This window comes from Aspergillus melleus (genome assembly GCF_016097325.1).
Source record: "Aspergillus melleus strain CBS 546.65 chromosome Unknown contig1, whole genome shotgun sequence".
NCBI lineage: Eukaryota > Fungi > Ascomycota > Eurotiomycetes > Eurotiales > Aspergillaceae > Aspergillus > Aspergillus melleus.
The window spans coordinates 794,498-809,257 of NW_025763370.1; the positions used below are offsets into that span (position 1 = coordinate 794,498).

The 14,760-nt window shown below is 50.0% G+C and overlaps 7 protein-coding genes across 7 annotated transcripts; 5 read left to right on the top strand and 2 right to left on the bottom strand.

Annotated features, from left to right (window-relative positions):
* Positions 1–194: 194 nt before the first annotated feature.
* LDX57_000318 (uncharacterized protein) lies at positions 195–1,448 on the bottom strand (the record flags this gene model as incomplete). Its single annotated transcript, XM_046081966.1, has 4 exons — positions 195–502; positions 559–696; positions 759–1,124; positions 1,190–1,448. 4 exons carry the CDS (start codon positions 1,446–1,448, stop codon positions 195–197), a joined length of 1,071 nt encoding a protein of 356 aa, XP_045937923.1.
* A 447-nt stretch (positions 1,449–1,895) lies between these two features.
* LDX57_000319 (NmrA-like family protein) lies at positions 1,896–2,961 on the top strand (the record flags this gene model as incomplete). The annotated part of the gene is made up of 3 exons (XM_046081967.1): positions 1,896–2,505; positions 2,577–2,739; positions 2,805–2,961. 3 exons carry the CDS (start codon positions 1,896–1,898, stop codon positions 2,959–2,961), a joined length of 930 nt encoding a protein of 309 aa, XP_045937924.1.
* A 294-nt stretch (positions 2,962–3,255) lies between these two features.
* Positions 3,256–4,502, bottom strand: LDX57_000320 (uncharacterized protein; the record flags this gene model as incomplete). Its single annotated transcript, XM_046081968.1, has 6 exons — positions 3,256–3,668; positions 3,730–3,797; positions 3,851–4,227; positions 4,275–4,342; positions 4,406–4,442; positions 4,500–4,502. The coding sequence occupies 6 exons, from the start codon at positions 4,500–4,502 to the stop codon at positions 3,256–3,258; spliced, it is 966 nt and encodes a 321-aa protein (XP_045937925.1).
* A 1,191-nt stretch (positions 4,503–5,693) lies between these two features.
* Positions 5,694–7,668, top strand: LDX57_000321 (uncharacterized protein; the record flags this gene model as incomplete). Its single annotated transcript, XM_046081969.1, has 7 exons — positions 5,694–5,954; positions 6,044–6,048; positions 6,112–6,302; positions 6,352–6,436; positions 6,492–7,002; positions 7,088–7,490; positions 7,544–7,668. 7 exons carry the CDS (start codon positions 5,694–5,696, stop codon positions 7,666–7,668), a joined length of 1,581 nt encoding a protein of 526 aa, XP_045937926.1.
* Positions 7,669–11,053: 3,385 nt separating this feature from the next.
* LDX57_000322 (uncharacterized protein) lies at positions 11,054–11,584 on the top strand (the record flags this gene model as incomplete). The annotated part of the gene is made up of 1 exon (XM_046081970.1): positions 11,054–11,584. One exon carries the CDS (start codon positions 11,054–11,056, stop codon positions 11,582–11,584), a length of 531 nt encoding a protein of 176 aa, XP_045937927.1.
* A 222-nt stretch (positions 11,585–11,806) lies between these two features.
* On the top strand, positions 11,807–12,170 carry LDX57_000323 (uncharacterized protein; the record flags this gene model as incomplete). Its single annotated transcript, XM_046081971.1, has 2 exons — positions 11,807–11,821; positions 11,877–12,170. The coding sequence occupies 2 exons, from the start codon at positions 11,807–11,809 to the stop codon at positions 12,168–12,170; spliced, it is 309 nt and encodes a 102-aa protein (XP_045937928.1).
* Positions 12,171–12,966: 796 nt separating this feature from the next.
* Positions 12,967–13,541, top strand: SBH1 (SEC61-beta family protein; the record flags this gene model as incomplete). The annotated part of the gene is made up of 3 exons (XM_046081972.1): positions 12,967–12,969; positions 13,091–13,436; positions 13,507–13,541. The coding sequence occupies 3 exons, from the start codon at positions 12,967–12,969 to the stop codon at positions 13,539–13,541; spliced, it is 384 nt and encodes a 127-aa protein (XP_045937929.1).
* Between the last annotated feature and the right edge of the window lie 1,219 nt (positions 13,542–14,760).

Here is a 14,760-nt window from a genome sequence, read left to right on the forward strand (position 1 = left end):
TACTGTTCTCGTTTCTATTCCCATTATTCGGCATGGTTGGCTTACCTGTTTCGCCATTTTATTCTTCTCTAGCAAGACACCTCATAGTTGGTTTGTGATACAATCCTCTAACTGGAGATCTCGAGATCAAGATAAGTTTCAAAGTAACTGTCACATTGTACGATGCTAAATCTACGCACACTACTCTAACATGTCTAGATCAAATCCTCTATATTTGCCCTCAAAGTCGCCCCCAGACTCGACCAACCTGGCTTCCCAAATAATCGTAGCAACTCCTCTGCTCGAGCGGCCGGCTCAACATCTAAGTTCCCCGTCTTATTTGTCTGCGTCGATGGCTCATCCGGAAACTCTCGATCCGGGAACAGCTTTTGGAATATCGATATAATCTGAGACCATGTAAAACGATTTCCAAATGCAAAGAGACGCTCGTTCTGAACGCCCGGATGTAGAAGACCCGCCATATGAAGTAGAGAAAGATCATCCACGTCAACGCAGTAGGCCCCTATTGGAATTAGAAAACAGAAGTAGTGAATAGGGATGCACAGAAAGTCTACACACCTGCAGGTATAACATGTTTCAGGAAAGGCCAGACAGTATCGAACTTATTCTGAAAGATCGCCGCAGGCCAAGCGGATGAAGATGCATGGCCTTGGTTTTTAGGATCTATCGAGCGCCCGAAGCATACTGACGGTAGAACTTTCGCGTGGAAATATGTCAGTATCACTGTGAGGAACGAGAATGAATGGGATTGAAAATACCTGTGTTAACCACAAACCCCGGCTCGTGCTCTTTCACCCACTGCCAGATTGCTTGCTCCCCTAGCGTCTTGCTCGCGGCGTAGAGGTCAAACCCTGCCTTGGGTGATTTAAAGGACGTTTCCCCGCTGACTCGCTCTACCCCCTTCTCATTCCAGGTGTTTGCAGTGACTCGTATGGGCTGGCTCGCGTCTTGTTCGAGAAAGGATGAATAAATGGCAGCCTCGGAAGAGGAAGTGTATACAAATCGCTTCATGTTCGGTTCCTGGGATGCAGTGGCAAGGAGGTTTGTGTTCATGTCAATGACGCGCTGAATCACATCTGCTTCACCACCGAAAACAGTCGCCACGTGGACTACACCTGAAGCACCTGGTGTGTGAAGTAGATCAGTTAGTATGTGTCGGATGGGCGGCCACTGCACGGGGGAATGCAACCTTGGAGGGCCTGCTCAAATGCCCCAGGACGAGTCACGTCCTCAACTTGAGCTAATTCGAATACGCAGTCCTTATACTTCGTTTCGAACAATGCTTTCATCCATTCGCCTTTCGATAGAGCGCGAACGGTTCCGCGGACATTGTATCCGTGATGAAGAAGCTGATCGGCAATATTAGAGGCGATGTAGCCATTCACTCCGGTGACAACAATCCAAGAACCTTTGGGAATGGCAAAATCATCAGGAAGTAGTTGAGCCATTTCTGTCGATTTTCACGATTTCGTTCGAAGATGATCAGTTCTGGACGCAGGACTAAACCGCAAGTTACAGATTCTTTTTTATCGGCAGTTCTGCCAATTCCCAGAGAATTCAAGCGTCGGTCTGAGTAATCTGTTTTGTAAACCGGTCATTCTCGGGAAGAATTCTGCGACCGACTTCGTGGATAGAGGTGGACAGAGAGAGAACCAGTTTCCGGTTTATAGAGATTCGCATCGCCACCGTTCCTTGATCGGCCTCGGGCTTATTTTACCTCCCGAGATGATCAATCAGGGCCGGCTCCACCTCTATATTATTCATATCAGGATGTCCATACAATGCGAGACCGAGATGCGAGTATGGTATATAAATCAGTGTAGTTCTCTTCAAGGAATCCAGCATTCTCAATCCGTTCCATAAAACCCCCGTCTCGCTTGATATTGAATTCAACCATGACCATCACAGTCGGAATCGCCGGAATCACCGGCAAATTTGCCAAACGACTTGTATCTCACCTCCTCAAGCGAACTGATGTTACTATTAGAGGATACTGCCGCGATCCCAGTAGAGTCCCAGAGACAATTTCCTCTTCGCCCAAAGTCACCCTGATCCAAGGCGACGCGTTCAACAAAGACGCAATCACCACATTCGCCAAATCATGCGACGTGATCGTGTGCTGCTACCTCGGCGACGATAAACTCATGGTAGATGGCCAGAAAAAGCTAATTGATGCGTGCGACGAATGCGATGTACCTCGGTACGTTGCCAGTGATTGGGCCCTCGACTATACCAAGTTGAAGCTGGGCGAGCTGTTCCCCAAGGACCCGATGATTCATGTCAAGGCGTATCTGGAGACCAAGAAAGTGCAGGGGGTGCATATCCTCATTGGAGGGTTCATGGAGCCCATCTTCAGCCCTTTCTTCAATATCTATGATCCCCAGTCGCATACTTTCCGGTTCTGGGGATCCGGCGAGGAGGTTATGGAGGGGACGACGTATGACAATGCTGCGGAGTTTACTGCTGCGGTGACTGTGGATGAGAAGGCGGTTGGGGTCTTGAAGTGTGAGTTATATCTTTGATTTGTTACCTGAAGACTTTTTTCTCGCCTTGTGCTTACTCGACATACTTCATAGTCCTGGGCGGCCGAGCCACCATCAAAGAAATCGCAGCATCCTTCGAAAAGGTCTACGGTACCAAGCCTAGCTTGGAAAGCCGCGGATCTCTCGAAGACCTATATAAAACCATGCACGAGAAGCGCGAGAAGAATCCAATGGATATCTACAGCTACATGTCCCTGTACGTTATATCTTACATTACCTCCTCTTCTTGCAGAAACACTAACTGATCCGATCATCTATTAGCTTCTTCTATTACTACTGGGTCAACGGTCAAACCCTACTTGGCACAGATCTAGATAATGAGCGATATGAGGAGGTCAAGCCGGTTAGCTGGGAAGATTTCATGGCGCAGTACCCGTTGGAGGCGTTGCCTAGTGCGTTCTTTGCTCTGAGTGGCTAGGAAAGTGAACGAGACATCTACTTATGAGACGCAAGTCTTCAAATACAAAGTATGATTGTTGAGATGGGCTTTAGAGTATGAAGTATTCTCTAACCGGCTAGTCATCTCGTTGTAGAGACCTTGCTGTATAAGCATCGATAAACGCGAACCGCGCTGAACAGTTCAGAGCCTCGTCCGTGCCGATGCACTGGGTGTCATGAGGAGATTGTCATTAGTTTTCAGCTTAAGAATATCCCATGTATATACAAATTAAATTATCATACACCCAACCCCATAATTATATATACATACAACCTATAAGCTCTCCCTATCCCTAATCGGCCTCGACGACGCATCCGACCGCCGCCGATCATCCTGATACTCAACCTTAACATCCACCACCTGGGTGATCTCATGTTTATGCTTATGATCGCGAAGCGTAAACATCTCGAAGCCGCGAGTCGACACAGTATTCGAGTAACTCCCCCCGCTGCCGTGGAGCTGTCGCCACGCACTATCCTGCGGATCTTGGAGGTCGCCGTTTGATGCGTAGCCTTGGCCCTTGCGGCGCGATTTGCTGCGACTGGTGGGTCCGGTGCTGTGGTGTGTTGAGCCGAAGAGGCGGGGGAGAAGGTATTGGAGCGGTTGTTTGTAGACGGGGAGACAGGCGCAGATGATGCCGGCGTTAGCTTCGATGACGCTCCAGATTGTGGCAGGGATGGGGCCGCCTGGTTTGATTAGTTAGCGTTTGAAGTCCTGGGTTCAGAATAAGGATGGGTGTGGTCTTACTGGTCGGGTCCTTGTCTTCGGCGGATTTGGCGAGGGTGGTGGTTCGAACAACACTCGTTACGCAGACACTAGTAGCTTATGAGTCGGTGGGACTTGGTACGATATTCGAGGAAATACTCACAATAGGCCAAGACCGAAGATTAACGCCAGCGCAAGTCTCTTCGCGCGTGCCAGTTTCAGCTGCGAGACAGGGTATAGTGGTAGGGCGAGAATCGCGACGTCGCTGAGAATGTTGATGACGGCATATGACAACCATTGCGACTTGCTGTCGACGCAGTGCGGATGATGAATGGTTTTATCCCAGAAAGATGCGATTGGCTTGCACTGGAAGATGGTGACGAGGATATATGCCATACTCCATGCCACTATAAACGCGATTCCCCCGTAACATATGCGGCGGAAAATAGGCTGGATGAAGATTCGCAGGTAAAGGCAGAAAAAGGAAACCTTTGTCAGACCAATGACGACTTTGTACATAACCTGGGCAGCGAAGAACCACTATACGGATCAGTAGGACTTTTCTGCAAACGTGTCGAGAATCTCACCTTCAGCGCGATAACCCTGTTATGCTGGGTGAGATACGTAGAATGCTTTCCATATCCATAGTGGACCGCTGTTTGTGTCGTGAGTTCGTCGATTTCAAAATATTGACCGATCAAGACAATAGAAGACTTACCAGAGCATTCAGTCACAGTCAGAATAACGGAACTAAGCTACTCCGTAAAAACATCGGTCAGAATGTGAAGCTTGTGAAACTGACGATCCCTTACCATCGACGCAAAGATAGTCCAATCATCGGCCCCTAGTCGGCGGTTATGAAACCGAATCGCCAATCTGGTCACGACAAAAAGCCCCGCAAGTATAATCATTATCACACTCCAGATCCATAATGTGAAGCCACGGTTTGGCACCGTTGGCGTGCTCAGTCCAATCTCCCAGGACATGATGCTGAGAGGGCGAGGTTGCCGACCAGGACAGAAAGAAAGGGCATTGGCCAGGCATTGTTGATATATATTACCCTAGGTCTCACACAAGTCCAAGCACATAATGAAAAATGTCCAGCAGGCGCGTAGGGCACGAACAATCCTTGGCTAAAGGAGTTGGTGGCAATGGCACAATGCCGTAGACATTTAGGTTTATGAAGGATTGGAGTCGGTAATTCTCCACGATGGTTGATTTGTTCAATCAGACCCGGACCCTCCTTGTTGGAGAGGCTTAAGTGGACACTGACTCAAATTTATAAGCCCATTGTGGTGGAAGGCTCTCGTAGTGTGACTGGGGGCAAGAATCCAAATCAAAAACACGGGCTGTTAACTGCCAACTGCCCTTTAGCGGCCATAGCCGAATGGTAGGTGGTCCGGTGGATCAGCCACGCGAAGATGCCAGATGGGTAAAATGTCCGGCCAGCGCTCATGCCACTTGTTTGTGTGCAAATCGATCCCGAGCCCTGCTGAAGGGCATTTTCGAAGAGAGTATGGCCATATGTTCAGCGCTCAAACAAAGTATCATGGAATTAAGCATGAATCAATTAGAGCTGCATTTCTGCAACTTGACAGCCACGACAGGGGGTCGGTATGGGTTCCCGCTTGGCTAAGCCCCTTACGGCAAATCGGAGACAAGGGGCGCAGCCCACTCCGTACCAGAACAACACTAACCTCAGTGCTAGACGTGCTAGACTCATAGGCCAAAGTAGCCCGGCCTTCTCCCTACCGAAGAACGTCCGACAAAGCAGGGACTGCTCTGGAATAGCACTGGCTGCTGGCTGGGCAGGCCATTTGCCAATCGTTGACGGTTGAGATAAATGGGTCCTAATCAAACCATTTCTCCAAGTTTCTGACTCGTGGCTTTGCCCACTGTGAATTGCCCAAGGTCCGATTCCCCGTTTATATCTGGACTCTCCATCCATCTTTCCCGGCTGTTTTTTTGATTCTGGTTTGTCGCAAGAAACGCTTCTCTGCCCAGTCATGGCGGGTTTTTGGAAATCCTTCGCGTCGGTGTCCCTGTTGGCCACCGGTCTCCCGACATGGGTCCAGGGCGCTGCTGTCCAGTCCGTCGGTGCGCGTGTCTCAACCAGCAGTGGATTGATCGAGGGCCATGCCGCCCCCGGGGAATCCAGCGTTTCCGAGTATCTGGGTATTCCGTATGCGCAGGCCCCCACGAATGATCTGCGTTTTGCTCCCCCAGTGGCGTATGAATCCAAAGCCACGATTCAAGCAAAAGCCTATGTATGTATTCCGTACTGTGTAACGGTGTCCATTTGTCGGAATAAGAATCCGAAACGGCAGCAACTGACTTTTTTTCCCCTCCCTGACAGAGCCCGTAAGAGCACACTTATCTTGGCCCAATTAATATTGGATAACATCATGACCAATACTTTCACAGGGATTGCCCCGCTACTATCGGCACGACGCCCCTTGATTTCCCTGGTTTCACTTCGCAGGCTGTGAAGATCATCAAGTCTTTCGCTCAACAGCTGGGCACCTCTCAGAGCGAGGACTGTCTGTATTTGAACGTGTGGACGCAGCCCAAGACCTCGACCCCAAAGCCCGTTTTGGTTTTTATTCACGGTGGTCGTACGTAGCTCGCTTGCTCTTTCTTGTACTGAGGGTTGACATACTCTAGGGTTCGCTGTCGGCGGTGCCAACAGTCCGTTCTACGATGGACAGCACCTGGCTGCGAATGAAGATGTGGTTGTCGTGACCTTCAAGTTAGTGACATTCCGGACCCATGCCTTTGAAAGATTCTCAGTCTGACGGATATAGCTACCGATTGAACATTTTTGGATTCTCGGGTGCTCCAGGACTGACTCAGAACGTGGCGCTTCTCGATCAGCGGATGGCCGTAGAATGGGTTCATGAGAACATCGCTGCGTTCGGTGGAGATCCAGAACACATCACTATCTTTGGACAGTCGGCTGGCGGTGCGTCTGTTGACTACTATTCGTACATCTGGACCGAGAAGCCGCTTGTCAGCGGTCTCATCTCCCACTCGGGAACTGCGCTTAGCTTGAAGCCAAACACAGCCGAGGAGTCGGCCAGCTACTTTTATCACGTCTCAAAGACCCTGGACTGCGGTGATAGCAGCGACGATGTCGAGGAAGTGGTGAAATGTCTCCGTCAACAGTCATACGGAGATATCCTGAAGGCCGTTGCCAAGGTCCCTGCCGCTTCGTCGCCAGCGCTCCCACAGCCTGTCTTCCATCCGACCGTTGATAACGTCACTGTGTTCGGTGACTATGCTGAGAGGTCAGCGGCCGGGAAATTTGCCAAACTGGTGAGTTCTCGGTTCCCAGTTTTTTTTTTTTTTTTTTTTTTTTTTTTTCCCGTCTAAGATGGAGGGTGTCAGCTAATCGACGCAGCCATACCTGGTCAACAATAACGACAACGAAGCCGGTTACTACCGCGTCAATGCCTTCGCTGCCAGTCTGACTCTTACCGATGAGGACTGGAATCAGTTCAACCTGGCCGCCTTCACCTGCCCCAGCGATCAAGCCGCCAAAGACCGTGCTGCCAACGGAGTCGCCGTTTGGCACTCACGCTATTTCGGTGACTGGGACAACATGCGCCTGTATCCCACCAGCGGTGCTTACCACGGAGTCGATATACCCATGGTGTTTGGCAATTCTGCCGACATCAGTGCGGTGTCTGCCTCCAAAGTGGAGCAAGAGTTTTCCCAGTACATGGCCTCAGCGTGGGTAGCGTTTGCCCGTGATCCTCAAAAGGGATTGACCAAGTTCGGATGGCCCCAGTATGATGCCAAGAGTAAGTGTCTATTCTTCACGTCCCGGTAGCCGTTGGTTCTAATCCGTATGCAGAGAACACACTCATTGGTCTTGCGCACAAGAACAGTGTGAAGGCCGAGTTCCTCAATCCCTCCGACTTTCAAGAAGGCTGCGCCGCCCTAGACGGCGACACTACACCTGGAAAAGGTGCTTTTTAGTGACCAGAACGGGATGAATGTACCATATTTTGATCCCATTCTAGGGGTTGTCTAATAGAGTAGAGAGGCTTCTCGGAGTTTCAGATACTCAGCCTGGCACCATAAAGGTGTAGCTGGTTGACAACCAATACACAAACGATAATCGAAGATAGTCGCAGTATTGGTTATAATGCCTCATAATTCCGGATCCACGGGCGCGGCCAGCTGCAGTCCTCGTAACGCTATGTAGGCTCGTATTCCAGATAACACCAGGGACCATGTTCATTCAGTCCGAGCGGATTCCGTGAACCTTAACCAGCCTCGTTCATCAGAGCCAATAACCACGACTTCAAATGTCATACCAACAAACAGGATATTTATAGGATCTGGGAGGCCCGATATGACCATCACGTCAGCTTGGACCAGAGAAGAGCTGGGTCTGGGGGAGTAATACGGGACCTAAAATCAAGCGTGCCCGGCATCGCCTACCAGTGACCAATGCATGACTACATAGATTAAATCCGACCTAGAGGAGACCCATCCCCAGACCGATTCATTAGAGTTCTTACCGTTGATAGATCGCGGGTGGATGCAGCCACTAAGTTCGGGGATGGACTAAGGAAAAGGAGGCGTGTAACCGCGGATGAACGTCATGGTCAAAGGAGAGAGAGTTGCGTCGATAGAAAGAAGAAAGAAAGAAAGGAGTTGAACCTGACTTGTACTTCGTGCTGCAATGCCGCTAGTCCCTATCTGGAAAGGCGTTGCCTGTGTCCGTGACCTCTACCCCCATCAGGACTAGCGTGGGTTCGAAAGGGAAAATGCCAAAGAAAGACCATCGTAGAATGTAACATCGTTCAGGAACCATCAATAGTCCCTAACTTAATCATGACCATTCTTCCTTTTAGTTAGTTGTGTTCATATCAGAAGCCATCTCGCTGCGATCTGTGCTTCGGAAACTATGGACGCCGGATTACATGGACCCCCAATGATCAGCGGGAATAACACAGTAAGGCTCTTGGCCCCGTTGATAATCAACCGATATCTATCTATAGTAATCTGTCAATCAGCAATCTCGTCCGTCACTCGGTGCGTTGCGGACTTGGGCTTACTGTAGATGAAACTGGGAGGGTCCATGACCCAAGGTGCAAAGGAAGGAAGATCCCAGAGCACAGAAGATGACGATGATTCTAAATCACTAGTATCCGCTGTCATTGGCTTGGTTTGAGCCACGGTCAGGGGCGGCTGGGAGTGGCTTACCTGAAGTCGGGGATGGGAAGCGACACTGCCACAGCCAACGTCGCGGTGGACTGACCGTGAAGGGCTCGGCGTGGGCTGGTTGACCTGGCAATGACAGGATCTTGGGGCAATTGTGTTTAATATTTAGGCTGAGTGGATCGAAAATCGCGTGAGATTAAGAGAGGGATTTTTAGTGTCTGTGGCTCAACGATGGGCGAAAGGCTCGCTACGCAGGACTAACTGTAGCTACTACTGTATGTACTGTGTTGATACAAGTTAGTCTCAGACGATGCAGCTTGATGTAATCAGTAAGGCTGTCGCAGTGAAGTGGTATATGCACAGGGACGAGGAAACCACCGTTCCGTCGGGATTCGGAACGAATGCTTTCCAGGATGAGAGGCCTATAAATAGACGGATCTTCACGAGATGACGATGAGATATCAAAGCTTGCGACTGAGTAGGCGGACCTTCTACCCAGTTATCTAGTACTGAGTGTGTTCGATAGGTAGTTGAGTATGTACTCCCCCGGGACTGTATAGAACAAAAGCACTGAGAGGCAGGAAATGAGGATAAAGTAAATTAAACTGAAATTAAAGCGCTGCAGGAGGGAGGAAGATGGCATTCGTAATTGCGTCGGGAACGACGGATGGAAGCCAGCAGGGCGAGGGTTCTGGCCCCCCGTCAATCCTCCCAACAGGCGTGAAAGTACGCGGAAAACTGGGTCGGGATCCACTGTCGAAGATGACTTGTTCGGTTCAGGAGAAACTAAGGAATTTTCCCTTTTTGCATCTAGTCAGGCACGGTGGGTTCTGGTTTCCCATTTCTCAGCAGCAGAGCGAGTGTCTTCTTGGCGACTGTAAATAATATTGACAATATTGCCGATTGAGGGTTGAGGATTTATTATTAGAGAGAGGGGTTTAATTAAACGCGGGATATGCCGATAGACGATAGACGATAGAAGAGACAGAGTACTCCGTAAAGTCGCTGCCCGTTAGCTGTCAAGAAGAACACGGGAATTGAGGCGATGAAAGCAGTCCTGATAAAACTTCCCCAGCCGCAGCCCGTCCATTCCATCCATTCCTCTTAAGTCTTACTTACATATGAGAGTTCTTGCGCCACCACCAAGTTGCTCATTTCTCCGTTCATTAATCTTCTTCCTCCTTTCTCTGCGTCTTCCTCCTCTTCTTCTTCCCTGCCTAGCTTACGCAGTACTCCTCCTCCGCAGTTCTCGCCATTATTCCAGTCCTCTCGTTTCGATCCGCCTGATCCCTCCTCTACCAGCCTCTACTAAACTCTACCAATCTCCTTCCCTGCGTCCGACACCGTCCTCGCGTGATCCCTACATGTGCACCTCCTCAGCCTTACCGACCTGAGCGTTCGATCGGAGGGAGAGCCTCTGTTCCCCCCCGCCGACCCAACAACGCGACGTTTCACTCGCGCCTTGGCAAAGTCTCTGGGGGAAAATCCCCAAAAGCCGATCTTCCCTTCTGTTTCCCTTTTTCCTCTCGTCCTCCCATTCACTCGCTCTCTCGCCCACTTTCGGTGCGGGTCATTTCTCCCTCCCATTCTTTGTTTGATTTTATTCCATTTTATTTTATTTTTTCTTTTTCTCTCTTTTTTGTTTTTCTTTTTTTTTTTTAACACCCTTTTCCCTGGGTCCAGAAACTACTCAAGTGGAGGCTTTTGTACGTGTCTCTGCACTGAGTAAGGGTTGTGTCCGTCATTTTCTCTGGAGCCCATCACCGTCGAGACCGCACCTCCTGAAAGTTCAAAGACCCTTTGGCCTCCCAAGAAACTACTGTCAGTCCCCGGCCCTTTTAGCAATCGCCGGCCAGACATTCCCCTCGCCGACCCTCCATTAACGCCCACCGCCCGCCTGGTGGTGAAACCGTCATATTGTATCCCGAGCCTGAACCTCCGGCGGACTCAAGCTCCGTAACGGAGCATTTCGGCAAGATTTATTCCCACAACTCGCGGGCTTCCCTCCTGGGAAGTTCTTTCGATCCCTCTTTTCGTCGGGGTCCCGGGGGGTTTCGTGCGCGAGAAGGTTATACGAATGTGCCTCCGCACCCGCAAAAACGCAGAATGTACATCCCAAATTCGCTCTGGACGTGGTCCTTTGCCATCGTCACCCTCATTCAAACTATCATCACTCTGGCGCTAGAATGGTATGTCCGGTCTTGAGATCTCATCCTATCCCCTCCGTGCTCATCCTGTTGCTAACGCGACCGGTCGCTTTTCCAGCTATGTCTTCGCCAACTTCCAGATTCAACTCCGTGCGAAAGCCGACCAGGTGACCGCGTCGAAAACCATCCCCACCTTCCTCGCCCTGTACAGTTTTGGTTTCATTTACGAGCTGGTGTTGGTGTATGATGCTTTGCGAATGAAAAACACGATTCAAGTTATCGGCCTGTGTATGTGCAATGTTGGACTGTTGATCTACGGAGCCGTGCAAGTGCAGCAGATCAAAGAAGCCGTGGGAGTCTTGACCGACAACAACGCCATCAACGATGATATCTGGGGGGAATCGGAACCGTTCCTGATCATCATCCCCTGCGTGGTGGCGATGGGAACCCTCTTGATGACGATCATCGCCTGGAAACTCTACGATGAATTTGCGTGGTCCATCTACAAGCACATCAGCGCTGATTTGCAGATGAAGCGTCGATATCTCACTTACCAGGTTCGCTCCGCCCGATAACGTCGCGAGCCGACATGCAGAAAGCTAATTACCCGTGGATAGATCTACATCGCCCTCCTTAAGTTCGATTTCTTCTTCTTCCTTGGATTTACCGTGCAATTCGTCGTGATCGTTACCGAACGAGCCGATATCGAGTTTGGACTCACTCTGGCCGCTGTCCCTGTGACCATCTTGATCTTGGTGTGTGCCGCCATCTTCGTGCGACGCGAAAGCACTTTCGGCATGATTGTCATCATCGTATGTTTTCCGCCTTTCCGACTCCCAGCAGACGTGATGCTAACTTTAATTGCAGCTTCTATATTTCGCCGCCATGGCGTACTTCCTCTTCAAACTCGTTCGCATGTACGCTCCGGGGACATATTTGGTGTATCTGCCGGCTCGACGATCACTCACCTTCTTCGCCGTGATTACGCTTGTTCTGATCGTCCTGACCATCATCAACGCCAGCATGTGCATGCACAACTTCCACAGGGGTCTCAAGCCGCATATCAATAAGAAGAAGGACCGCAAGGAAGCGGAGAAGTCGACGACCGAATTGTCCTCCAACATCACTGGCCAGGTCCCCAACCGAATGATGATTGATTGAGCATGCTTGAGCACGTGTTCTTTACGATCAAAGAATAACAAGAAGAAGAAAAAACCCCCTACAAAATCAAATCAATGGTCGATACATATCAATCAGATGCTGAAGGGACCGTTCGGCAATATCCATTCTATACGTCCGCTATGGGGCTACACCTATAGAGGAACCATTTAGGTACGAAATTTTTCAGGTGTTTTCAGGGAACTGCGATATGATACCTTTTGCGTTGGCGATTTATTCACGAATTTGGATTGTCTTTTTACTCTCTCCTTCATCTTGCCACTCCCTTTCTGCCGCTGATAGCGTTTGATTGATCATTTTCTCGCCGAGTCTCGACCGGATACTTTATGTCATTTTTTAACGACCGTGCATCTCCTTTGTCATGTACTGTAGCTATCTCTTAATTACATAAAAACAATCACAGTGTTTATACGGATTTAGAATGAATCTTGATTTCCATGAGAACTGCCAATGTAATGTAAGCCTAGGTAGTCGTCAAGGGTTCTTGGCAAAATTACCGCAGGATGGGGAAGCGTAACGGAAACGGTAATCAAAGCCGGGGGTCGATGTGAATGACGATACGGTGACAATACTCGAAAGCGTGAGCGTGGCCTCTTTCTGGCAACTCGCCAACCTCAACTCCTCCGGCGACTGCATGTTCTTTCCAACTCCGCTCGACTTTCATCTCTCTCCTTGTCCGTCTGGTCAATTCCCTTCTCCTCTTTCAATCCTCTCCAATTCTCTATAACGCTCTTTAATCTTTGTGTTTCGTTGGTTTCTATTTTCAAATTTCTTCAAAATGGTGAGACTCCTGCTCCAAATGATCGTCCTTTTCGAAAAGGGACACATCCACACGAGATAGCTTGAGCCCGTCACTTGGCCAATCCCCCCGGATCAAATATACTGACTAGATCTCTGATCAGGCCTCCCCCCGTGCTGCTTCTCCCTTGACCTCCGGTGCTGAATCCGGCCCTGACTCCAAGTCTGCCGGCGCTGGTGCCGCCGCCGGATCTGCGTCCGCCATCAACCGTCCTTCGTCGCCCACTCCCCCCGGTGGTCCTCGCGCTGCTCTGCGTCGTCGCGCTGCCGCCGACCACAAGGAGTCTCTGCGCAATGTCCGCCCTAGCTCGACTCGCTCTGCCGGTGCCGGTGGTTCCTCGGGCACTATGCTCAAGCTCTACACCGACGAGAGCCCCGGTCTGCGCGTCGACCCCGTCGTTGTCTTGGTTCTGAGTCTGGGATTTATCTTCTCGGTCGTTGGTCTGCACGGTATGAACCCACTTGTAGAATTGTGCCAGAGTAGTAGTTTCGGGAAACTAATCAATTCTCTCTCCGTCAGTCATTGCCAAGATCACCCGCAAGTTCTCTTCATAAGCGAACCCCTACCTCTCGACGCGATCGCATCGTCTAGTTCTTGCTCTTCGCCTTTGCCGCGTTCAGCCCGGCTCTACCGATGGGCACGTATGCGACAATCCAGCAGTGCTTGTTGCCACGCTGACACGTTGAATGAACCGAATTGGTTGTCTTGCGTGGAATCTCCGGTCCTAGCGAGGCGTCACGATCGACCCGTTTCCCCCTCACACGTCCCCTTCAAAATCATATACCCCTTGGCGTCCCTTCTTCCTGCTTCTTTCCTGTGCGTATGTAGTTGGAGACATCGCACGGGGACGTCTCTAAACTCTTGTTTCAATGCTTGTAAAGTGTAACGTTGAAAGACCTGTCTGCAGCATAGGTTGGACAACGGATTGGTTGCTAGCTTATTTTTTTTATCTTGTTGTTTACGTTATTGATCGATGCATCTGGAGCGTCGGTGATCGTTAATGGAGAACGCGGAATAATATAAGAAATTGGGAAAGGCATCATTGTCCTTGTACAGTATCAGTTTTGGTTGCTCAAGTTGAATCCATTCAAGATGACAAAGCGGTCAGCTCCCGGTCCTCTTGTGTGTACGGGGTCCTGTCTATCAGTTGACACTACTCAACAGTCAAGACACGAAGCAATGTACACAGCACTTGGCATCGGCCAGCTCCGCACCACCAGTGCTCGGGCTCGAATTTGACTCGTCTTAGCTTTCTCCAAAACAATGGGGAATCCTTCATCCTGTTGCTCCCCAGGTTAAGTTATCCCCGGGGAGCAGTGGGGAGGAATCTGTACGAATTCATTAGTCGGAGACTTCAGGTAAAGAAAAGCGTTATCATCATCTCCACCATCCCTGCACACCAACAAGGCTCAAATGCTGAATTCCGACCTTTTTTGGCGGTGGATATCAGATGAAAAGGATTGCCCATCCTTATCACCCACCCACCGCCAATCGTCGTGCAGTTCCGGAATCGAGTCTGGCCTCCGCTGATAAGGAGAAAAGCACCAATGATGGAACAGCTGTCCATGATAGTCATTCCTGGGGGAATTCTTTTTTATTTGATTTGCAATGGGCAATGAATGGATTGCAGATTGTTTCCGTGCGGTCTAATTACCTGGCTTTCACACACGTGCGATTACGAAAAATGAATCCCTTATCGTCCACCGTCTGTCTCGTCGGCTTTTCATTCGTATTCGACTATCTACGGTGTAGTCGCTACTCTGAATCATCGGT